The sequence below is a fragment of the Arachis ipaensis genome, chromosome B6 (assembly GCF_059453495.1).
Source record: "Arachis ipaensis isolate K30076 ecotype BB chromosome B6, ASM5945349v1, whole genome shotgun sequence".
Lineage (NCBI taxonomy): Eukaryota > Viridiplantae > Streptophyta > Magnoliopsida > Fabales > Fabaceae > Arachis > Arachis ipaensis.
In genome coordinates, this window is record NC_142441.1 from 126,479,156 (window position 1) to 126,505,121 (window position 25,966).

At 36.6% G+C, this 25,966-nt stretch overlaps 1 protein-coding gene across 1 annotated transcript; it reads left to right on the top strand.

The window, feature by feature from the left end:
* Positions 1–13,799: 13,799 nt before the first annotated feature.
* LOC107604968 (sterol O-acyltransferase, putative (DUF1639)) lies at positions 13,800–16,637 on the top strand. Its single transcript, XM_088491583.1, has 5 exons — positions 13,800–14,316; positions 14,421–14,691; positions 15,280–15,577; positions 16,062–16,139; positions 16,377–16,637. The coding sequence occupies exons 2-5, from the start codon at positions 14,474–14,476 to the stop codon at positions 16,425–16,427; spliced, it is 645 nt and encodes a 214-aa protein (XP_088347709.1). The 5' UTR covers positions 13,800–14,316; positions 14,421–14,473; the 3' UTR covers positions 16,428–16,637.
* Positions 16,638–25,966: the final 9,329 nt, after the last annotated feature.

Here is a 25,966-nt window from a genome sequence, read left to right on the forward strand (position 1 = left end):
GGAGGAATCAAAAGAGGAGATCATACATTCATAATTTTAGGATTAGATGTAGTTTTTAGAGAGAGAGGTTCTCTCCTCTCTCTCAGGATTTAGGATTTTAGGATTTCTATTAGTTTAGTTCAATTCATCTTCAGTCACAGGTTCAACATTCCTTTTACTTTATATTTCTCTTTCACTTTCAGATACTTTAATACTTTTATTTGTTGATTACTTATGTTGCCAAAGTGGCTTAAGAACCATTCATGTTAGGATTTTCTTTATTTAATATAAATTGAGGTATTTCAGATTTATGATTCTTATCTAGATTTTTATATTCTTGGCTTTAATTGATTAATTGGAGACTCTTGAGTTATCAAACTCATTGTGATTAATAATTGTTATTTTTGCTAATTGAATTGAATTCCACTAACTCTAGTCCTTCCTTAGGAATTGACTAGGACTCGAGGATCAAACTAATTAGTCCACTTGACTTTCCCTTGCTTTAGTAAAGGTTAACTAAGTGGGATTAGAACTCAATTCTCATCACCATCGATAAGGATAACTAGGATAGGACTTCCAAATTTTTGTACCTTGCCAAGAGTTTTATTAATTGTTAATTTATTTTCCCTGCCATTTATTTCCCTTGTTCAAACCTTTTGAAACCCAAAAATACTGTTTTCCATAACTAATAATAAGAACACCTCCCTGCAATTCCTTGAGAAGACGACCCGAGGTTTGAATACTTCGGTTTATAAATTTTATTGGGTTTGTTACTTGTGACAACCAAAACTTTTGTAAGAAAGGAATTCTTGTCAGTCTAGAAGCTATACTTACAACGCGAATTTATTTGTGAAAATTCTAGATCGCGCGAGAGTTTCGCTCTTTCAGTGCCTCCGTCGAGGTCAATCTCAACATCTCCAACACCGACACCCTCAGTATGACCTACCTGGTCTACACTAGTAGAACTACCGCTATCTCCAACCTGTCCACGCCCACCTTTTCCCCCATATCGTCTAGCTTTACCTCGACGAACACAATGATCGGCATTGCCTCCCCCGTGATCAACGCCGTCATCGTCATCCATCATGTCGTCTAGCCATTGCCACTCCCGATCGGAGGCACGTGTACCAACACGTCGACGCCACTCAACACGCCTATTATCAGGCACGTCCGACACTTGCACCTTAGTAGGTGTCTGAGATGACCCTCTGCGATGAGCCTCCTACAAGATTTCCACTGGCCTAGGATCATAAAATGCGGTATCCGGAGACTCTGTGGGCCACCCCATGCAACTAATCCAGGTACTCTCCCGATTGACCTAGATCAGCAACTCTTTGGATCTTAAAGGATGAATCAACCCTATTGCTCCAATGCAGATGCCATGTCTGATAATAAGTGGGAAACCATCAATCTCCACCCCTACCATCCTTTGCATGGAGCTAGTCTATGTTCAGAGACGGCTCAGGAAGTTGTTGTACACCGCCGAGCTACGGTACCACTCTATCAACTTGATGCTACTCAATAACGGTAAAATATATCAAGCTCGTGACCGCGCTCCATAACCTGTTGTGCTCCTCAGCCAGTATCTCCAGATGAACCACAGCTACCACCTCAGCAGTAGAATAAAGCTCCCACAAAAAACTGTAAAGGACAAGCTAACCTTAGATAACACCATAAAAAGATGCATGATGTCAATTGCGAATCCAACAAAAAACAATAACTAAACAGCTTACGTCTCGATCACACAATCTGTCCAAAGAAAGACGTATTTGAACCACTCTTTGCTTCCTAGCATCAGAGATCGGTACATATGTATTCTACCTAAAATCTTCGTTGTAAGCATTTCATAAAAAAGGATAGTACATTAAAATAAATATGTATCATGCACAAAACATTAATTGATACCTGGAGGCCAGCAAAAATCCAAATGCATCAAAATCACTCAGCCTTAGTGTTGGGAACCGCCAAAAAATTCAGGACATAGTAGCTGAAGTCGTCCGGCCAAGTTAATGACATTTCTGTTGGCCATCCGATACATGTATCTATACAACCAGGCCAGTGCAGCTGAGCCCCAGCTGTATTTTTCCAACTTGCCAAGCCTCGCTACAAACGATAACCACTGAAGGTGAACCCGATTTCCATTCTTGTCACCGAAAAGCTGAGTAGATAGTAACATCATAATGTAAGAACATGCGTATATACGCACTGTCTCCTCACTTGCATCGGCTAGTTGCACCGAAACCTCTCATGGAACCATGTGAACTGGACCGTCATCTGCTTGACTTTATTCGGTGGCGGTAGCTCACCAAATAATTCCTGAAACCACTCCCACACTGGTCTTCCGTCAGGAATGAACTGGTGAAAGTCAGCAAGGCACCCACTAACGACCTCCCCATCAACGGGCAACCCCAGCTGATACGCCACATCTTGCAGCGTGATGGTGCATTCGCTGAACAGCATGTGGAAAATGTTCATCTCAGGATGCCACTTCTCAATGAATGCGCTCAACAGAGGCTCATCCACCCAGAACCAATGACTATTCAGTCTAGCCAAGCGATACAAACCCGCAGTTTTCAAATAAGTCCTGATCCGATCATGTAGAGACATATTCTGTTTCTCTTAGCACTACAAATACACCTAGTCGGCTAAATCATGTAAACAATATTATATGATTCTAATCAAATGTTAACGGATAAATATGTAAACTATTTATTATTTATAAATTAAATAACTGACAGATAAAAGTCTAACATCGTAGTACCATAAAAAAATAATTCAATACTAATTAAATTTTAACACGTAAATCTCTACCATATAAATTATTTATAAATTAAAAAAGTTACAGATAAAAGTCTAACAGATACGTTAACAAAAAAAATTAGTTCGGATCTAATAAAATTTTAATAGATAAATTACTAAACTCTGAATTATTTATAAATTAAATAATTGATAGATAAAATTCTAACACATTAGTTAACGAAGAAATCAATTCGATACTAATAAAATTTTAACATACAAATCACTACATTATAAATTATTTATAAATTAAACAAAGCACATATAACATTCTAACACATAAATTAACAAAAAAAAATTAATTTAATACTGATGAAATTTTAACATATAAATCAGCTAATGCCTATTTAATTTTTTATAAATTAAAAATTTTTGCAGAAAAAAGACTAACACATAAGTTAACAAAAAAAAATTAACATAGTACGAATCAGATTTTAACATATAACTCACCAACATCTTCAAATTATGTATAAAAATACCCTAACCACACATCAAAGTCACATAGGATATGAACGAAACAAAAAATAACTAACACCTAAAGAGAACAACATATAAAGAACTAACCTCTTCGTTGATGCTTCCAGCCACATGAGCAACGACGTTCAATCGGTACAAACAATCTTGGTTTTTCATGACCCCACCCTGCCTGAGTATCACTGCCGCTGGATTCTCTCCCAAATCCTCTCAATTCCAACTACTTTAACACCCAACAATGCAATCTGTTATTCGGTCTCGAGGATTATGTATTCACCTAGCTCCTCATAAACCGTAGAAGGAGTTCTACGATTTATGCATATATTCTCCTTATTCATAACCGTAAAAGGGGTACCACGTTTTATGCACACCTTTTTGTTTTCATAAATCGTAGGAGGGGTTTGACGGTTTATATGTATTTGTAAAATGTGGTAGGATTCCACGGTTTACATAAAATATAAATAGGACAAGCACTTAACCAGTTTTCAATTATTGCATTTGGGTAAATATTTGTTCCAATTGTTTTATTTAAGTAAATTATCTTTTTATAAAGGTTTAATTATTTTGTTGGTCCTTATATTTTACTAAATTTTTAATTAGGTCCCTATATTTTTTTTCAATTGGGTCTCTACACTCTGAGGTAAAACTTGAGAATTTTGGGAGGACAAAAAAAATTAATTGAAAAATTACATAACATTTATATTAAAATAAATTTAAAAATATTTTTAAAATTTTTACAAATATGGCATTAAATGAATAATTTAATTGATAAAATATTATAAATATAACTATGGTTAAAGTTATATTTAATTGTTTTTGAATAATAGCTTTTTCTTAAAAATTGTATATTTTTTATTTTTATATTATTATAATAGTAAAAAAATTATAATATATAAACTGAAAAATATTTATAAAAATTAGTTAGAATAATAAATATTAAAAATTACAATAATTATTGAATGTTTAAATGTTTTTATCTAAAAAAATTTCAATTAAAAGACTTATAAAGAATAAAATAGTACTAAAATGGCCTTCTTTCCTCCTCAGAGACTGACTAGCCTGAGGACAAATGTTTAGACCTTCAGGCAGAGAAAGGGAGAGTCTCTCTATGAAACATGAGAAAGGTATAAGCTGATGCTCAGAAAGTGTCCCCCTGATATGTTTTCTGACTGGATATAATTGCAGATACTCTATGATGGAGTGTCTGAGACTGCCAGGATGTCCTTGGATAATTCTGCAGGAGGGTCACTTCATATGAAGATCCTTAATGAGGCCATGGAGCTGATTAAAATGGTTGCTAACAACCAATATTTATACTCTTCTGAGAGGACTTCTGTGAAGAAAGGAGTGATGGAGTTGGATACATTGGATGCTATTCTTGCTCAGAATAAGGTTATATCTCAGTAAATCAATGCTATTATACAACACTTGAGTAGAATGCAAGTCTTAGCCGTTAGTACTCAAGATAATTCTTATGATATGAGCGGTGGCTTCCCTCAAGGTGAGAATTATGACTATGGCCAGTTTACTTCCGAACAGGTTAATTTCATGGGTAATGCTTCCAGAAATCCCAACAATGATCCATTCCCCAAGACATACAATCAAGGGTGGAGGAATCATCCTAACTTTGGGTGGAGAGACCAATCTCAGAGGCAACCAAACTTTAATAATTCTCAGGACGGTTTTAATTAGAATAATTTCAACAACCATCAATTTCAAGCTTCTCAGCCACAACAAGCACCCACTCAATCTCAGAATACTCCTGACTTAGCCTCTATAGTTGCAGAACTCTTCAAGAACACTAACAATTTTATGTAGGAGACCAGAGCTTCACTTCGGAACCTGGAGATACAAATGGATCAGTTGAGTAAGCAAATACCTAAGAGTCCTCCTAACACTCTTCCTAGTGACTGATGCGTGAGCATCTTTTCTATCTTTTCCTAGTGAATTTGCATTCAAATTTGTTAAGTTTAATCAAGATTTAAGTATTTTTGAGCCACTATGAATGCTACTTTGAGTTGTGTGCAATTTGATTTATTTTAGGTAGCATTCGGACGGATTTGACAGAGTTTAGAAGAAGAAACGGAGCCACACAAACCCAGGGTGTGGCACCAAACTTGGAGAATCCAAGTTTGGCACCACGTTCACTCTAACCTCCAAGAATTCATTACCTTGATGGCGCCAAACTTGGGCTTCTCCAAGTTTGGTGCCAAGCTGAAGAACAATGAAGATTGCATTGCGTTGAAGTGGCGCCAAACTTGGGATTTTCTAACTTTGGCACCAACCTTAGAAAACAAGGTGGTCCCTATTCGTCCCAAAAGGAGCTAGCACGAGATAATTTTATTAATTTTGATTAAACTTTATTTTATTTTACAATGAAAAAATATATTATTTTGTTTTATAAAATATATTTTACATTAATTAGGATTTGGTATAAAAGGAAAAAGATTCAGCCCTTCAGGCTCTCTTCTCTCGGACGTACCTCATTCCGCACTTTACAGTTTTTAGAACCTTAGTTTTCTCTCTGAGCCATGAACAACTAATCCTCCACTGTTAAGGTTAAGAGGTCTATTTATTCTATGGATTAATACTGTTACTCTTTTATTTTAATTGATGTATTGATTTTAATTTCAAGAATTTGTTTTCGTTCTTCATCTTAAGGATTTAGGTAGATCGGAAGAATAACCCTTATTCTAATTGTGTTCTTGTTAAATCTTGGAAAAGTAATTTACTTGAACAACAACTTGAAAATAATTTCTCCTAAATTACTAATTATCTGGACTTAACATGATACGTATCATATAATCCTTTTATATTTGGTAATTAGGGTTTTTGTGGTGCATAAACTAGAATTGAAATTAACCCTCTAATTGAACTTAAGTGACCAAGGAATTGGTGGTTAACTTGGTTAGAGGAGACTAAATTACTAAGGAATTAGGGCTTAGTCACATATAGTTTGCCATGAATTAAATCTTGTATGATTAAAATAGTTGGTAAGAAAAGTTAATACGGAAGATAAATAACTCCGAAACTTTAACTATTCTCTCATATAGTCTTCACAACCCGTTTACTGCTTGCTTTCAAATTCTCTGAATTTACTGTTTAATGCCATTGAACTCTCAAACACCATTTTCTACTTGTCTGACTAAGTAAATCATTCAATTATTGTTACTTGATCCATCAATCCTCGTGGGATCGACCCTCACTTACCTGAGGTATTACTTGGTACGAACCGGTGCACTTGCCGGTTAGTTTGTGGACTTTGAATTCCGCACCAGTGACACAGTACCTAATCCAAGAGAAGAGTGCAAGGCCATCACCGTGACAAGTGAACCAGCGGCAGAAGAGGAAGTACAAGTTGCTGAAGGATCAGAGAAAATAGAATCCCCAGAAAAGACTAAGGGCACCAAAGTACACGCCCAGAAGCTAAAAAAGGAGGCCAAGGACGAGCGATTCTCACAGTTCTTGGAAGTTTTTAGAAAGTTACAAATCAATATTCCTTTTGCTGAGGTTCTAGAATAAATGCCTCTCTATTTTAAGTTCATGAAAAGCTTACTTTCTAAGAAGAAGACCTTTAAGGGAGATGAAACAGTGGTCCTAACCAAGGAATGTAGTGCAATAATTCAAAGAAAATTGACAAGAAAGATGCCAGATCCCGGGAGCTTTCAGATTCCATGCACTATTGGGAACTTAATCTTTAGCAAATCCCTATGTGATCTTGGTGCAAGCATTAATTTAATGTCCTTGTTTGTGATGAAGAAGCTGCAAATTCAAGAGGCACAACTAACAAGGATAGCCTTACAAATGGCAGACAAGTCTTTGAAACATGCACATGAAGTAGTAGAAAATTTCTTGGTTAAGGTTGGAAAATTCTTCCTCCCTGTAGATTTTGTGATTCTTGACATGGAGGAGGATGAAAAAAACTCTATAATCCTGGGAAGACCACTCCTAGCCATTGGGAGAGCTTTGATCGATATGGAGAAAGAGGAATTAGTTCTGAGGATGCATGAGGACTACTTGGTATTCAAGGTTTTTAAACCCTTACATCGCTCTGATGAAGGGGGCACTTGGATGAAAAGTGAGCTCAATAACCCAAGCCTTCAAGGATGCTTGACCTAAGTAAAGCAGAGTTCACAGCTCAAGCCTCCTTTGGTGGGAGTTAATACAATCTCCCTTGACATCAAACCTAAGTTTGATGTTGGGTGTGCATCATCCACCAAGGAGGAGGGTCGCAAGAAGAAGGTACCCAGGGGATGGAGGAACAAGAAGATCCCTACTGAAGACTTTTCACCAGGAATGAAAGTGGTATTCACTGAAAGCCCAATCTTGCCTCATACGATGAACAAGATCCTATCTCTTGAGCATATTGAGTTAATCCATGAGAGCACAGGAAAAAGATTCACAGTGAGAGGTGAGGAGCTAAGGCCCTATGACCATCCCTCTCTTTAGCAGAGCTGACTGTCAAGCTAGTAACGGTAAAGAAGCACTTGTTGGGAGGCAACCCAACCCTGAGTATCCTTTGGTTTTTCTTTCAGTTTGATTTTCATCTATTTATATTTTTTATTCATAGTTTTCCATGGTTTAATTTTGTTTATGGTCATGCAAAGTGTTTAGAATAGGGACAGGAGGAATTTGGAGGAGAAACAGAACACCCTAGAGAGCATTTTACTCGAGTGCCTCGGTGCTACATGCCAGAATGGGTGTTCAGCGCCAGAGATGGCAAAATTTTCAAGGAGCTCACTGAAGGGTAGCGCTAAACGCTAGGCTGGGCATTTAGCACCAAGATTGGCAACTAGTGGGTGGCGTTAAACGCCCTCCCTAAATTGCATGAAAAAGCTGGCATTAAACGCCAGGTGGGCATTCAACGCCCACAAGGGGCAATTTCCTAAGGATTACCCATAGGGCGCTTAGCGCCATGACTCGTCCCCTAAGGATTATCCAATTCTGGCGTTAAATGACAGGGGTGGTGTTTAACTCCCTAAATGGTATGAGCATTATAGTGTTGGGGCGCTAAACACTGGAGCTGGCATTTAGCGCCAGCAACGTGAATTTCAAAATTAAAGGATGCCTCTTGACCATTGCAATAGTCATTCCCCTCTCTTTTCCCCCTCTTTGACCGTTCAACACCCCTCTCTCTCTTTCTCCCCCCTTACCCACTATTTCATCCACATTCATGCACCCATTTCCCAACCACCATTCACATCACCTAATCATCTCACATCAATCCATTAACTCCTATCCACTTCTCCATATTCACCTACCCTAATCACCATTAACCCCACCCAATTCTTTTTCCTTTCCCATTTCCTTCCCTTTAACCGTGCCTTCCTCCTATCCTCTCTATATATAACATACTCCTTTCACTTTTACCACACACAAAATATTTTCACTTACTCCCTTCTTTCTTTCATTTTAACCACAACATATTCAACTTCTTCCCTTTCTTATAGTCCCTCATCACAACCGAGCCCCCCCTCCCCCCTCCAGTTTTACATCCCTTCTTTCCTTTTCACTTTTCACTACATCACCATTCCCCACCTTCAATCTCTTTCTCCCTTTTCACTTCTTACCCCCATTTCAATATCTATATTTGTTTCTTTATTTTTCTTTTCTTAACCGTAAGCACCCTCCACATTACCTTCCATTTCTATTATTTTTTTGTTGCCACCATACACCCCGTCCACCACATCCTCCCGTATACCCTTCTCATTCTATTCTCCTTCTATTTTTTTTTTTTTTTGGTTGGGGATGAGCAAAAGTTTTAAATTTGGTGTTGGGGAGCTCCGCTTTTTTCTTTTCTCATATTCCACGTGGAATCCAAAATCGGTGAATCCTCTTCAAGGAAGTGAAAGGAAAAAGCTCTTACATCCGATCCATATGATTTTACCCGGTTCTTCTTTAAGACCTACGAGGATCACTTTAATGAAATAGTGAGCAAAAAGAAAGTGATCCCGGAGGTCCGCTTTGATCTGCAGTCGGACGAATATCCGGAGATCCAGGAACAGATTCTGAGGAGGGATTGGCAAGTGCTATGCAACCCCGTGACTGATGTGGGTGTGCTGATGGTCAGGGAGTTCTACGCCAATGCTTGGGTGACTTACAAAGATATCAAAGGCGTGAAGCCCGACCTAAAGAACTGGCGCACCATGGTCCGAGGGAGGATCCTAGAGTTCAGTCTGAAGAGGGTGAGGGAGATACTACAACTACCACCATCCAGAGATGACCCTCACTCTTACACTCAGAGGGTCAACACCGACCAAAGACTAGACCAAATTCTCACTGACATATGCCTCTTCAGAGCACAGTGGAGGAGGGATGCCACAGGTTAGCCGTACCAGCTGGGTAGGCATGATCTGGGGCCAGTTGTTCAGGGATGGCTGGAGTTTATTCAGCGTTCCATCATCCCTACAAGTAACCGGTCCGAGGTTACTGTTGACCGAGTCGTGACGATTCACTGTATCATGCTCGGTAATGAGGTGAAGGTGCATCGGATGATCCCTCAAGAGTTATATAGCATAGCGGCGAAGGCCTCCACCTCTACTAGATTGGCCTTCCCCCACCTCATCTTTCGTCTATGTGAGGCCGCCTGCATCCACATTGATAGAGACACTCCTATTGACATTGAGTGACCGATTACTAGGAGGGGCATGGAGTATGCCAAAGAGTCGGGATGAGCACCACCTCAGGAGCCAGTTCCCCCTCCTCAGCAGGAGCAGCCTGAGATGCCTCAAAAATTTTATTTTCCTCCTCGAGACTATTGGGACCAGTTGACCACATCTATTGGGGAGCTGACATCTTATATCGATCAGCTGAGGTTAGAGCATCAGGATCACTCTGCTCTCCTCCATCAGCTAGTGGAGGAACAACCGAGCTAAAGGCGGGAGCTAAAGGAGCTGAGGAGCTGGAGAGGATTCTCAGGAGGAAGTAGCCACTAGGATTGAGGTGGTTGAATTTCATTATCTACTGCTTTATTTATTTTTTATTTTTCAGTATTATTTTCATATTTCCTGTTATATGTTTGAAAGCCTTTGCATGATTACTAGTAATATTTTATATTTTTTTAGCTTAGTTGTTTAATTTAGTATTTATGTTTATTTTGCAAATTGTCTCATGTATTGCTCATCGAGCTTGAAAAATCAAAAGAAAAAGAAAAGAAGTAGTAAAATGCATGAGACTTGAGTTATATGTTATGAGTTATTCTGGTTATTTTGATGTAGTGGTATTATCTATGATCCTGAATGCATGAAGTGAACAGTGCATATTTGATAGTGAAGTTAAGAATGTTGATTCTTGAGGTACAGGAACTTAGAAAAATATTATGGATTCTCCAAATTGAGTAAGAAATTAATCCTTGAAGCAAAACAAACAGCAAAATAATAATAATAATAATAATAAAAAGCAAGGTCCAAGGCTCTAAGCATCAATTATTAGGAAGGTAAAATATGATTAAAAGTTCAAAGAGTTATTTTTCGAACCATATGCTTGTGGTATGAATGTGTCAAGTAACCCTTGAAACAGAGCATTAAGAGTCGAGACCAAGTGCAATTGCAGTGTGCGCCAAAGGCTCTAAGCACCATTGACTTGGAGGAATTAAAAGAAAAGTTTACAACTCAAAGAGTTCTCCAATTAAGTGCTTGTGGTGTTTGTGTGCCAAGTTAAGCTTGAGAACAAAACATTAAGAGTCACAGCTAGACTCAAGGTGCAAAGCACTAAAGAAAAGAAAAGAAAAGAAAAAGCTGTATTCAAGGATCAATCAGAGCTTAAGTAGGAAGAGAATCCATAATATCATCTAAGTTCTAGTTCTGAAGGATATCAATATTTCTGAGCTTTAAAGGATACTGAGATGCCAAACCTATTCAAAATCACAATATCATTAACCCCACTTAGTAATTGGACACGAGCTTAAATGAACACTCAAGTCTTGAGCAATTTCTCTTCTCAGTCCTATATTGTTTTTAGTTGCTTGAGGACAAGCAACAGTTCAAGTTTGGTGTTGTAATGCGTGAGCATCTTTCCCTTATTTTCTGTCCATTTTGAGTTAGAATTTGTTGAGTTTTGATTTAATTCTAGTGTTTTAAACCTCTTTGGATGCTACTTTGAGTCGCTTTGGTATTTTAATTATTTCAGGTGCAGTTCAGATAAGTTTGGCAAAGTTCGTGTACAAGAAAAGGGAAGAGTTTGGAAGCTGTCCACTAGGGAGCTAAACGTCAAGCCTGGCATTTAGCGCCAGCAACACAGAACGAAAGAGGAGTTTCTACCCACAAGGGTGCTAAACACTGCAGTTGGCGTTTAGCGCCAGCAATCCGGACCACATTCTCACTATTGAAGCATCTTTATTTGGATTTAACTTTTAATTATTCTATCTTATTTTATTTTGGTTATTTTTAATTACAAAGAAAATCTTTTAGGTTTAGAATTTATTATTTCATTTTAGTTTCAAATCAAATTAGGTTAGGTATAAAAGGAAAAAGATTCTACCGTTAGGGGGATCTTCTCACTTCCTCACTTTTATATTTTCTAAACCCTAGTTTTCTCTCTGAAGCATGAGCTACTAAACCTCCTCAATTAAGGTTAGGAGCTATGTTTATTTCTATGGATTAAGACTATTATTTTTCTATTTTAATTAATGTATTGATTCAGTTTCAAGGATTACTTTCCTTCTTCATATTATGAATCTGGGTAGATCAGAAGAATAACCCTTATTCTATATGCGTTTTTGTGATTCTTGAAAGAGTTATCTCACTTGAACAACAGTTTGAAATTAAATTCCTCCTAAATTGCTAAAACTTGGACTTAACGGGATACATGACATATAATCCTTTTATATTTTGGTAATAAAGGTTTTCGTGGATATAAACTAGAATTAAACTTAACATTCTAATCAAAATTAAGTGACCAAGACATTGGCGGTAAACTAGGTTAGAGGAGACTAAATCACTATGACATTAGGGTTTAGTCACTGACAGTTTGCCATGAAATCAATCTTGCATGATTAAATTAGTTGGTAAGAAAACTTAATCCGAAAGAATAAACATCTCCGAAACTTTGACTGTTTCTCCCATATATTTCACACTAATCATACTGTTTGCTTTCTTACTTTCTAAATCACTGTTTAATGCTTTTGAACCCAAAAACATCACTTTCTCCTTGCCTGACTAAGTGATTCATTCGACCATTGTTGTCCAGTCCATCAATCCTTATGGGATCGACCCTCACTCATCTGAGGTATTACTTGGTACGACCCGGTGCACTTATCGTTTCAGTTGTGGTATTCAAATTCTGCACCACTATTCTTTTTTTTTTTCACTTTTCTTTTCAACTTTTGTGCCATTAACCATTATTCTCTCTCTCTCTTCCTCCCTCCTTCTTTATCTCTTTCCCTTCTTTTTCTTCTTCTGCTGCTATTTTCTCCTTCTCTTTTAATCTTTCTCCTTTCTTTGTGATTTGTGTTTTTTTTTTTTTGGAAAAAAAATTCAATAATATTGTTAGTGCTATTATTAAATTTAAAGGATAGGACAATGGTACAATTGTCACTGAAATGATGGTGATAATGAGAGTAAGTATGGATTATAGTATACAATGAGTTGTATTTGTTTAATTGTTTGATTGTTGGTGAGGGTGAGGGTGAAGGTGAAAAGGGGATTGTGCTCATGATTGTGATGAAGATGAAAGATGGGAATAAAGAAGGAATTTGTAGTGGTGATGAAAGTGATAAGAGTGGCATTTTGAGTGAGTGGGTGAAGTTGGTTAAGAAAGGTAAGCATGGCGTGGGATGTGTTTGAGTAAGGGAGAGCACAAAACCATTAAAGATGATTTAGGAACAAAATTATAGAAAATAAAATTTGACTAATAGTTGACTGCAATAAAATTGACGTTATGGATAAAATTGAAACTTATTTTAAATTTTAAAAATAAAATTGAATTAAATTAAATATTAGAGATAATTTAAAAATTTTTAAAAAACGTTAGAAAAAAAAATATTTTACTTTATATAAATTTTTATTTTTCCTTCTAAAATATTTTATGTTTGTCGTAAGAAATTTGGATTTTTTATTAAAAAAATTACATTTTAAAAAATTTAATTATAAAAATACTTGTTCACAAAAATATTTTATTTATGTATTTTTTTTATCTTATACTATTCTCCAATCAAACATGTTGATGACTAATTCGTTGGCAATCTAAGTTTTATTTAAGAATTTATTATTTGTCAATAAATTTTTACATATACAAGATAGAATTTGAACGGTTCACACTCACTCAAAAAAAATTACACACTCATAATGTAAAATTTAAAGCGAGCACAATCTATATGGGCCATGAGAAAAGCCCGAAGGCAAATCATACTCTTTTTGGTCACTGCAAATAAGAAAAGGTCCTATTAAAGTTCTTTGTTGGGTTATAAACAAGAATATCAGAGGCTCATAACCAAAAATAAAACACAGACGGATTGTGTTTGGTATGAAGTATGAAGTTTAATTTGGAAATTGTGAAAAGCCCATGTAGAAGCCCAAAGCCTGTATAAGATGGAGCAGGTTTAGGTTGATAACAACCCCAATCTGCTATCTCCTACTCTCTTCAAAAACCTAAAACAATAAAAGAGAAGCGAGGGTCCCTAACCCCAAAAACTGTAATCAATCACGAAACCCTTCTTTAATCTAACGGCCCTGATTGTCTCCTGTGTTGTGTTCAGTGCACAACCACCACCATATATAAAAATGCAGACTCAGACATTGACACACACAAAGAAAGAAACGCAGGCTTCAACACAAGAGAAGGGAAGAGAGGATTAACCTCCTCATCCTCTAAACTCTGCTTTCTACTCATCACACAGAAGAAGAAGAAGAACAACAACAACAGCAGCAACACAGAGAGAGAGAGAGAGAGAGAGAGAGAGAGAGAGAGAGAGAGAGAGAGAGAGATTGCTAGAGGTGGAGAAGGAATCAAACGAGAAGAAAACGTTTTCTGTGTTTTGGGAAACACAGGAGAAGATCTGCGGTTTCTTCTTTTGTTTCCTGTGTGTTTTGCAACGCAGAAGAGATATACTGAACCTGAAATTCTATCATTGTAAGCTTCCATCTTCTTCTTCATCATCATCATCTTCTTCTTCTTTTTCTTCCTCTTACGGTTGAAATGGTTTATGTTCTGAGGGTCTTGTGGTTTTGATGCAGGATAAGGATTGTGTGGTTGGAAGGGGAGATAGATCTTGAAGAAGAGTAAGATAATGGAGACGACGGAGGAGAGAGGAAGCAGCAAAGGAGGGGGATCATCGGAGCCAACGGAGTTGTTCTTGCAGTGGGGGAACCGCAAAAGGATCAGATGCGTCAGAGTCAAAGACCCAAGGATTTCAACTCGCCTCAACGCCGTTGTTGGTGGAATCACAAGGAAGCTTGTTCATAATCACAAAGAAACTTCTCATCTTCAACCTAATCGCCTCACAAGGTTCTTCCTACACACAACTATTCATGGATCTTATCTTAATCCACCTTCTCTCTCTCTCATCTTCTCTTTCTTTGCTTTTCCCGCAAACTTTGGGATTTTTCTGGCCTAGTGTAATGCCACGATTTCTCTTTCTTTTGCTCCTCCGTCTCTTCAAAAATTATTTTAAAAAATTTTCTTTTGATTCACTGTGATTTTGGTGGGGTTTCTTTTTTAATTTTCAGAGTAGGATGATGATGATGCTTCTATTTGATTTCAGGGGAAGAGAAGCATCAGAGAGAGAAGCATACTCCTTTTTTTTTTTTTATCTTCCTCCCACCTCCCATTCCTTCTGTTTCAGTCACTAAAAATTGAGAATTTTGATGATATAATGATGGTAAAACTGAAATTTTCGGAATACCCAGATGCGACAAGCACGTGTTTTCCCCAAATTTTCACATGGGTTTCTCTATTTTTTGTTAATTATCTTTTAGGGTAATATTACATTCGATCTAGATTTTCCTACAAAATTGTTTGGAAATTTTCAACTTTTCTGATTTTCCTCACTATTTTCAAGTGATTTGCTGATTGTGATGTGAAATTCGCGTCCAGGAATTCTGACGGTGCGATTCTACGATCATCTGGAGGCGGAGATAACAGGAAATCGGATTCGCCGGAGAAGGAAGACCGGTACTACACGACGAGGGGATCGGCGGCGGTGGCGGCGGAGGAGAACAATGGGAAAGTTCCGATCGATGGAAACAACGGAGAAGAAAGGGCAGTGGTTTGGCCGAAGCTGTTCATAACTCTCTCAAGCAAAGAGAAAGAAGAAGATTTTCTGGCCATGAAGGGTTGCAAGCTTCCTCAGCGACCCAAAAAGAGGGCCAAAATCATCCAAAGAAGCTTACTTGTAAGTTTTATTTTTCCGGTTAAAAATTGCTTTTTTAATGTTATTTTGTTTTGGGGGAAATCGTTAATTTAGAATTTTTTGGGTTTTTTGGTTTGTAAATTTTACCCTTTGATGAGTTGGGTTTTGGATCTTCGCTAATCCATTATCTTTACCTTACCTTATGCTGATTTCCTAAACAAAATGCCTCTTTTGTTATTTTCTTTTGGGGGGGAAAATGGGTGATTGAGATTTTATTTGGGTTTTTTGGGTTTTGAGGTTTTGGATCTTCATTTCGCCATCTTATCTTTACTTTGATGTGTTTGGTTTTGGGTTAAATAAAAGATACAATTTTTTAAGTGTTATTTTGTTTTGTGGGAAAATTGGTAATTGAGATTTTATGGTTATTGGTTTGTTGATTTGGGTTTTGGATCTAAATTAGTTCAGTCTCGTGGTTTTTGTTTTATATTATTCTGATGTGTTTGGTGTAATTGTGGGTTTTGTGCAGTTGGTAAGCCCTGGGGCATGGTTGACTGATATGTGCCAAGAGAGATACGAAGTTAGGGAGAAGAAAAGTAGCAAGAAGGTAAGTGTTTGGTTATTGTTGCTATTTTTGTCAATTGATCTAATCCCATCTTTAGTCTTTTCTTTTTTTAATTTAAAAAAATATTCAAATAAAATTTCATGTATTCGGTTTTGCTGCCAAATGCTTATTTCATAAACCAAACTAAACTTAAAAAAGTAGTAGAATCTTGCCACGGTCCATGGGCTTGATGAATCTTTTCCTTTTATAGAGTTTGACTTTAATTTTTTATGGATGCAGAGACCAAGGGGATTGAAGGCTATGGGAAGCATGGAAAGTGATTCTGAATGAGGATTTGATGAAATCACATTTGGTGAGCTGAAGATGATGCTGATGAAGATATTTTGAGTTTGATTATTCAAGTACTTAATTAAATTTGTGTTTCAAATCCGGAGGGGAGGCATATATTACATAGTTGTTATTTTTGTCCTCCCAAATGTTTTTGTAAACAAGTAATGATCCAATCCCATTAATCAATTAAGAAGAAATTTCATCTCTTTATAACTTTTTCTTATGTTTATATCTTAAGTATGCGGTTTTGTTTTGTTTCTTGTATGTTGTATGGTGTGTCTTGCACTCTTTAATATAAGATCTAGATGATTAGATGATTCTTTTAGTGAAAAGAAATAGACTCTTGGGCAGCTGTGTCCCACAGGACAAATGAATTTGAATAATTTTACTTCTTTTTGTAAATTGTTAAGTACATAAAAATGGTAAAGAGAAAGGAAATTGTTGAGAAAGATAGGTGTCCACATTTGTTAAGAATATAATAGTAAAGATGTTAAATGAAAAAAATTATAATAGGTTTAATATTTTAAATTTATATTTTAGATGAAAAGTTCTTACTGGATGTTTATTACAAATGTGATATTTTGTTTTGGGTGTCATTCTATAATGTTTATAAATTACACATGTTTTAACTCCATAAAAAATAAGTTCCACTTTTTAATACTTATTTAAGCAATTTAGGTACAAAATTTATGGACACAATATAATTATCCTTTGTTCTATTAGGTTTTTGATAAAAAAATTTATTTTATTTTCTTCTAAATATACCTCTTTCTTTCATTATTATTTTCCAATGGTGATGGATATGATAGTAATTGTAGTGATTTGGTGGTAAAATTATTAGAATGAATAAGAAAAGAAAAAAAAACCTAATTTAAACAAATATATATTTTAAAAAAAATTAATATTGATTAAAAATAAATATAAAATATAAAATATTTGAAACAAAAATAAAATTTTAAATACTAAACACAAAATTAAAATTTAATTTGAATATAAAAATTAAAATAGTATTTTACCATTTTATTTATTAACTGTATTAGCAAAATCTAAACTTAATTCCTCTAATTATTTTAGTCCCACATAGCACAAAGTGAAGCTTGCCGACACATCACTACAATATACCTTAGGATGCTATATTGCTATTTTTGACTGTCAGAAGAGGGTTGAAATGCAATTAAATGAAAATGGAGTAGAAGAAAGTAGAAACAAGGAACACTATTTAATTTCTATAATTCTATAAGTTTCTTCAAGGGGCGAAATGGTGAATTACAGAAAAATAGGGTTATTTGGTAATCCTCACAGATTAAGATCGATCTGTTGGGAGTATATCAGTGAGATGATGACACGTGGAACAATACAGGTCCATCGCGGCGCTATAATTTTGAAAGAAAGACGTATACTTTGACAAAATAGAATTTTGTTCATCAAATGATATTGTAAAAGGACAATCAAAGACTTGGATTATTCTTGCAAACAAATCTCACACCCTAGGATATTTTTGGTATAGCTAATTATAGTATTTTTTTAAACTAACTATTTTACTTGATTTTTGATAATTTCAAGTGTTGAATCAAGTTTATATTAAGATCTCAATTTAGAGAGCAGATACAACTCATTTTAAAAGAATAGACTCGATCTGAAATTCACTTAGTGTATGTGTCGAATAATTATTTGTGCAACAAATATATAAAAAGACTTGAAATTGTGACAACTAATATAAAAAAATTGCAACAAAAAGAAATATATAAAATAAATGAAAATTTTAAACAAATAGAAAAGTAAAATAGCAATTGAAAGGAAAACAAGATGCTTGAAGAAAAGAAGAAAAACACTTAAAAGAAAAGAAAAAAAAAGCAAAGAAAATAAAATAAAAGTTGACTCCAGACATTCATATATATTTGTACTCCATGATTCTCTTTAGCGTTAGTGTCACTTGGATTTTGCAGAGCTTTAGTATAATGATGAAGTATTCAGATTGAAGTCCCTTAACTCTTTCAAGCTTTTCCTATTTATAGATCACAAGGAAAAACTTGCATAATGTTTCTCTTTTTCCACGATCTAGATTTTCCCTTTTTCTCAAACTCTCACAACCCACGACCTTTCTTTGACGATGAAGAACTTTATTTTCCAAGATGAACATTTTACGTCCTTGCGTTTACCTTGGTCACAAAGCATTTTCCCATGTTCTTTATTTACCACGAGCTAAATGATTTTTCCACATGTTATTAGCAAATTTCGACCTTTGTCCTTTTTCGACTTGACCTGTGTCATGCATAGTACAATCGATGCTTTTCTTATTATGGTCAAATCTCACTATCAGTCAAAATTTTGTACTAACAAATTACCCTTTAAATTTTTTTTTCAGAAAGTGAAATGACAAGTTTTACTTGATCATGTGATAGTCATGTGCTAGATTTAAAATTTAGAATTTGAAAAGACAGTTATACAATTTCTGAAATGGCGCACATGTTTTCCTGGGAATACACAACATTCTATATGGACTTTAATGGGCCTTTCATAACTTAAGAGCATCATTCTTTTATTTCATTCCCATACATCCTTTATCACTTCTTCTAAGAAGGATTTCTTTTTTTTTTTTTGTCGTTTCTCTCGACCATTTTCATGGATTCCCAATCAGCCTACCAACAATCACTTTCTTCTACCACTGCCTCTTCTACTTCCACAACCATTGCTATTGCTACTACTACTACTACTACAACTATTACTTCTTTCATTGCTCCTGCAACCATGGCTTGTGTGTCTTCTTCTCTTTCGGCCATCGCTGCTATTGCAGCGGTCTCTGCATCTGGTGTGGTGACTACTACTCAACAGTCTCCTCAACATCATGAGGAAGACGATGATGTCCAAATTATTTCTCCTCCCTATTTGGTAGCTGACATGACACAGTTTTACAATGAAGATGGAAGCTTGAGAGCCCCAATCCGGATGTTGAGACCACAGAACTCTGGAAAAGTCAGGTATTCCTTTTCTTCAAGGTTATCGGCGTCCTATATTCATTTTTAGGACCTCTTTCTACTCAAGAACATATTGATTCTATTTCCTCTTTCTTTCCTTCTCCACCTGAACATCTTCCTCTGATTTTCTGGAAAAATATTAAGGCTTCCTATTTTGCTAGTCAAGTTTTTAAGACTGCTCCCCCTAAAGAGTCGTGTTCTCTTTTTTCGACTTGAATGTTGAGACTAGTTCCTTCTTACAAATTTGTTTGGAAAATAATAGGAATTACTTCTGCTCTTAAACTAGCTACTTTTGACCTATCGTACACTACACCTCTCTTAGGAACTAGTTTGTACTTTTGGTATCCAGCTACCAATAATTTTCATTTTTTCTATGGGATGATGGGTCCTACCTTGATGGAAGTATTTGCCTTGACTGGCATGCCTCCTGATGAGGAGTGTGTGTCATGGGCAACTGAGTACCCCAATAATGTCTTCGACATCAACTTTGACTCGACTTTTGTGTCGGGTCTTATCCAACACAACATGGGGTATGAGGACGAACCTGTCACCGACAGTGAGCATGTGGCCTTTTTGCTCTTGTGGCTTAATGCTTTTGGTTTTTGCCCCAAATATATCTAAATCTAAAAGAACAATTATCTTCCTCTAGTTATTATGCTTCACCACAAAAAATACATCGACCTTCCCTCTCTGATTCTAGGTCAGTTGTATGATACTTTATCTTTAGTGGATAGAAAAATTCGTTGAGGCGAAACCTCAATCAACCCTTTTGGCCCATTCTAGGTTGTGAATTTGTGGTTAAAGCCATTCTTGGATATCGACTCACAACTTCCTTTTCAGACATTCTAAAGACTCTTATTGATGGTATTCGACTATCCCTTTTGTCCTGGTCGAAACCCAAAAACATGTCTATCATTGATACTTTTTCTCATTTCATCACTTTTCTCCTCGACATCAAAGTTGATAATAATACTTCTTATTATCCCAATCCTTTTACTTACTACCGTAGTTTAGTCGAATTCATCCATTCTTTCGCCAGCTCAAAGCCAGAAAACTAATTTATTATCAATGACCTATGGTCTCGTACCTTAACTCCTCAAATCCTCCCAGTAAGATTTCCGCACGAGTCAACAATGGCTTTAAAGAAAAAGTTAGTCACCTATTCTCCTCAATACGTGTCTCGTCAATTTGGACTAGCACAAGCATTGCCTTCTCCACTATCTCTTGACTCTAAAGCACAAATGATTCATTATGAAGTGTCGAGATTGGAGGAGTTCAACTAGATTCTTGACTTGAACCATCAAAGAATAAGTGGACAATATCATAGGCTCGACTTCACTCGATGTTTTCTTTCAACACCTTCCTTTCAACAGTAGTGGTCGGCTTATTATGCATCTCATTACACTTCGACTACTCAAGGTGAGCATGTCGAAGAGATTGTTAAGTTCGTGAAGTACTACGAGGTTAAATGGCATTTCAGGAAGGTAAGGTATGTTCTCAATAAGGTCTTAGAGGTATTGAAAAACAAAAAAGAAACACATTTATATAAAGGTCTCGAGTGTTATTTACAAGCTTTCACTCGAGATCCTTTAGCACAGAAGAAGTCTTTTATGCATCCTTTCAAATTTTCTTCTTTTCCCAATGCCTCTTTTGGCCTTGCTGGTGTAAACACAACTGGTGCCATTTATTATCGAGGAACTAGTGATAAAACCCATGGTTGAATAAGGATTGTTGGATATCCTCCAGGTATCTTATGTTTCCTTGGGTCTTAACAAATTTCTTCCTTCGCTCATCTTATATTCTTTGATGCTTTTTCTAGCTGCTCGACCGGCCTAACTTACTGGAGTAACATCTGACCTTTAACCAGTCAAAGAGAACTGGGATTTAGATAAGGATGCTGCTTCCAAGAAAACAAAGTCAAACTGTGGTGGTGGTCGAGGACGGGGCGAATCAAGTGATGCTACCCTTTCCTCTAAGAAGCACAGTACTGTTGACATCCTAATGGGTTATGGTCCTAAGAAAGTTTAGAAGACAAAACCTGCCTAATCTAATTATTATCACTTGACCTCTTTTATGTATACTTAGCATTCATTTATTCCTTATTTTAGTCCAAACAATCACAGAGATGGTCAAAAGTTAGAGTCGAAGTAGATAGTGAATCTGACCGAGAAGTCGACCAGCCGATTAACATTGAAGTCGATGTAACTCAACCTATGCCTCCTATCACTTCTTAGACAGTCATTCCACCTATGCCTCTTTTGACTCCAATTCACAATGTGCCTTCGACCGCTACTTCTCAAGCTTCGACTGACTCTCCTTTGGTAAGAAATTTCATGTCATTATTATTTTTTACTATGGAAGCTTAATATATATTATAACTTATCTTCCTTTTGCAGGTGAGCTACATGCCTCTTCCCAGTGATGCTGAAACGTATCAAGAGTCAGGTATTGTATCGACTGTTTTATCAGAAACAGATCGGGCTGTTGCTGAGCAAGAACTTGGACTTCCTTTCGATGTTCCTACTCCCAAGGCTGGACATTTGGACTTTGAAGATCTCAACTTTGACCTTGATAACATTTTGTATGAAGCTTGACATGTATATTCCTTCGAAGGGACTAGAATTTTATATTTCTCAAATTAAAACCCCACATTGTTCCCCTAGTTACTACAGAGGTATCGACATTCGACGCCTTAGCCAGAGAAGAAGAAGTCACTTCTCCTCAAACACCATCATGTCCTGATCCTTTAGTTATTGAGAAGGTTAACACAATTCTCTACTGTATCAATCACCCCTTGGAGGACATTACTCGTATTGCAGAGCTAAAAATTCCTCTTATGGATGCCCTCACTTTTCTGAACCAGAAAATTCTGACTGATGTTCATGCAACTTTTGGTACTTTTATTGAAGACATTTACAATCAAATTTTCAAATCTTAAACTGCTGAAGAATACTTTAATAAGTCGATTGGGACTTTGGCTAATCATGACGCTCAATTGAAGAAATGTGAAACAATCAAAGCTCAAGTCAAAGAAGTCTTGTCAGAAGGTGAAACCAAGGAAAGGACCATGGCATTAAGAATCAAAGCTTTAGAGAAGGAATTAGCTAAGCTAAAGTTTGAAAAAGAAAACGTTGCAACAGCTAATGCAACTCTTACACTTTGACTCCGAAAGATTAACAAGCCGTATACTTTTAGAACATCCAGTCACCCTGCCTTAGTCGAAGCGGCCGCTCATGCCACTCAAGTCAAGGATGAGGTATCTCAAGTATTACAAGCCCTAGTTGAGGCAACTGCTGGACACTGATGAGCGGATAATTTATACGCTTTTTGACATTGTTTTTAGTATGTTTTTAGTAGGATCTAGTTACTTTTAGGGATGTTTTCATTAGTTTTTATGTTAAATTCACATTTCTGGACTTTACTATGAGTTTGTATATTTTTCTGTGATTTCAGGTATTTTCTGGCTGAAATTGAGGGACTTGAGCAGAAATCAGATTCAGAGGATGAAGAAGGACTGCTGATGCTGTCGGATTCTGACCTCCCTGCACTCAAAGTGGATTTTCTGGAGCTACAGAACTCGAAATGGTGCGCTTCTAATTGCGTTGGAAAGTAGACATCCAGGGCTTTCCAGCAATATATAATAATCTATACTTTGGCCAAGAATAAACGACGCAAACTGGCGTTCAACGCCAGCTCTCTGCCTAATTCTGGCGTCCAGCGCCAGAAAAGGATCCAAAACCAGAGTTGAACGCCCAAACTGGCACAAATACTGGCGTTCAACTCCAAGAAGGACCTCTACACGTGCAACACTCAAGCTCAGCCCAAGCACACACCAAGTGGGCCCCGGAAGTGGATTTATGCATCAATTACTTACTTCTGTAAACCCTAGTAGCTAGTTTATTATAAATAGGACCTCTTACTATTGTATTAGACATCCTGGATCGTATTTTGATCCTGTGATCACGTTTTGGGGGCTGGCCATCTCGGCCATGCCTGGACCTTTCACTTATGTAATTTTAACGGTAGAGTTTCTACACTCCATAGATCAAGGTGTGGAGCTCTGCTGTTCCTCAAAGATTAATGCAAAGTACTACTGTTTCTATTCAATTCATCTTATTTCGCTTCTAAGATATTCATTCGCACTTCAACCTGAATGTGATGAACGTGACAATCATCATCATTCCCTATGAACGCGTGCCTAACAACCACTTCCGTTCTACTTTCGATTGAATGAGTGTCTCTTAGATCTCTTAATTGGAATCTTCGTGGTGTAAGCTAGAATGATGGCGGCATTCAAGAGAATCCGGAAGGTCTAAACCTTGTCTGTGGTATTCCGAGTAGGATTCAATGATTGAATGACTGTGACGAGCTTCAAACTCGTGATTGCTGGGCGTAGTGACAGAACGCAAAAGGATAGTAAATCCTATTCCAGCATGATCGAGAACCGACAGATGAATAGTCGTGCCGTGACAGGGTGCGTTGACCATTTTCACTGAGAGGATAGGATGTAAACCATTGACAAGGGTGATGCCTCCGGACGATTAGCCGTGCCGTGACAGGGCATTTGGATCATTTTCCCGAGAGAAGACCGAAAGTAGCCATTGACAATGGTGATGCATTACATAAAGCCAGCCATGGAACGGAGTAAGACTGATTGGATGAAGATAGCAGGAAAGCAGAGGTTCAGAGGAACGAAAGCATCTCTATTCGCTTATCTGAAATTCTCACCAGTGATTTACATAAGTATCTCTATCCCTATCTTATTAATTATTTTCGAAAACCCTATTACTATTTTATATCCACCTGACTGAGATTTACAAGGTGACCATAGTTTGCTTCATACCAACAATCTCCGTGGGATTCGACCCTTACTCACGTAAGGTATTACTTGGACGACCCAGTGCACTTGCTGGTTAGTTGTGCGAAGTTGTGAACCATGGTATTGGCATCATGTTTTTGGCGCCATTACTAGGGAAAGAAAGAGCGATGAATTTTACATAATTAAAGTGTAATCACAATTTCTGTGCACCAGACACTGCGTGTGATGATGTTCCATATGAGCAACTTGTTATTGTGGCAGCCGTTACTGAATGTGAGGCAGAGGTTACCGAAATAGGAACCTACAATTGCAAAATCATTTTACTTTGCCAGCTCCGTTGGGAGGGACAACCTGGTAGCTGCACCTGTTGAAGTATTAACACTTAGAATTGCATTATTACTGGTTCTTCATTCAGGAAACAAAATATGTAGTATAAGTGTTTGTTTAGAGGGGGCATAACTTAGGTGGTACGTATTGCGATAGGAATTTATATTCCTTTAAAGCAGAACACCAAAATGTGTTCAGTGCCCTGCATTTGCAAATACAGGAAAGATCAGTCTTTCCAATGATGTAGAGGAGTACATCCTCTCGAAGACAATTAGAAGAAGAATCAGCGATTCCAGTTATACACTCCATTTTTAAACTTGAGTTGAACACATGGATTGTGCTGGAAAGGAAGGTAACACAAGCATAAAGAGACATCAAAGGGAGGTCCTGCTCTCTGATGCATGATTTTAGAAAAGCATAAATAGATCTTAGAGGACCAAGTTGACTCTATTAGATATTTTTTGTAACCCATTTACATGTGAAATTGTTTACAAAGTTTCCTGTCACAGAGCAAGGTTGAGGAAGCTGTAAGTTGAACTAATTGACATCAAATCACAGGAAAAGTGATAATGTGCTGGCATAGCTTTTTAGGCTTCTATGCATAGTGTGCCAGTTAACTGCTTTGATTTGGCATCTAAAGTGATGTGAACCAAATACAAAAGTAATTCAAATTTCCTAGTTTAAACCTAACTTTGCTTCTTTAGGCACAACATCAACTTGTAACTATATATTTCATTTTCATGTAGTTGGTAAGTAACAGTAGTTGAGAGTAAACTTTATATTTAGTCATGCTATAGAAAAACAAAAAATATATTCATGGCCATCCTTTGCTTTCAAATTGAGTCTAATTTCAAATGTGATAATTGTGTTATTTTAATTATGTATCAACTTAATGAACTAAAAATTATATTTTAATTTTTATTCCTACAATAAGTTACGAAATTTTTATTCACATGATTAAAAATTTAAAATGTCATTTCCGCTACAATATTGAATTATAAATTGAAAACGTTAGTCATGGCTAATCTGTAAGCCAAAGAATCAACTAAGAGTGGTGTCATGGCTAATCACTTACGACTTAAGGGACAACTAAGAAGAGTCAATTTTATCCACATGTCAGCATCTTATAATTTATTCGCTCTTATATAAGTAAGTATGAAATGCTGATAAAAGAATAGACAAAGTTTGCTAAGAGTCAGTCGGATACGTCTACTTTGTCTCTTAACACATAAGTAAAGAACACAATTAATCTAATGTTAAACTACTTTAGGAATCGAATTTTGAACAATTCAGGAATGCAACTTTTGTCTGTAATGAGTTCCACTTTAGAGGCGCACATTTGAGGGCAATATTTTCACAAAGTCCTCTAGGCCTTGATTCCTTATCACCAGTTTTATTCAATTTTAAAGTAAAACAAT

Excerpts from the sequence above, each read along its gene's own strand:
- LOC107604968 (XM_088491583.1), top strand. The coding sequence starts at position 14,474 with ATGGAGACGACGGAGGAGAGAGGAAGCAGCAAAGGAGGGGGATCATCG. Across the intron at positions 14,692-15,279 it reads CAACCTAATCGCCTCACAAG|GAATTCTGACGGTGCGATTC; the intron begins GTTCTTCCTACA and ends ATTCGCGTCCAG. Across the intron at positions 16,140-16,376 it reads AGAAGAAAAGTAGCAAGAAG|AGACCAAGGGGATTGAAGGC; the intron begins GTAAGTGTTTGG and ends TTATGGATGCAG.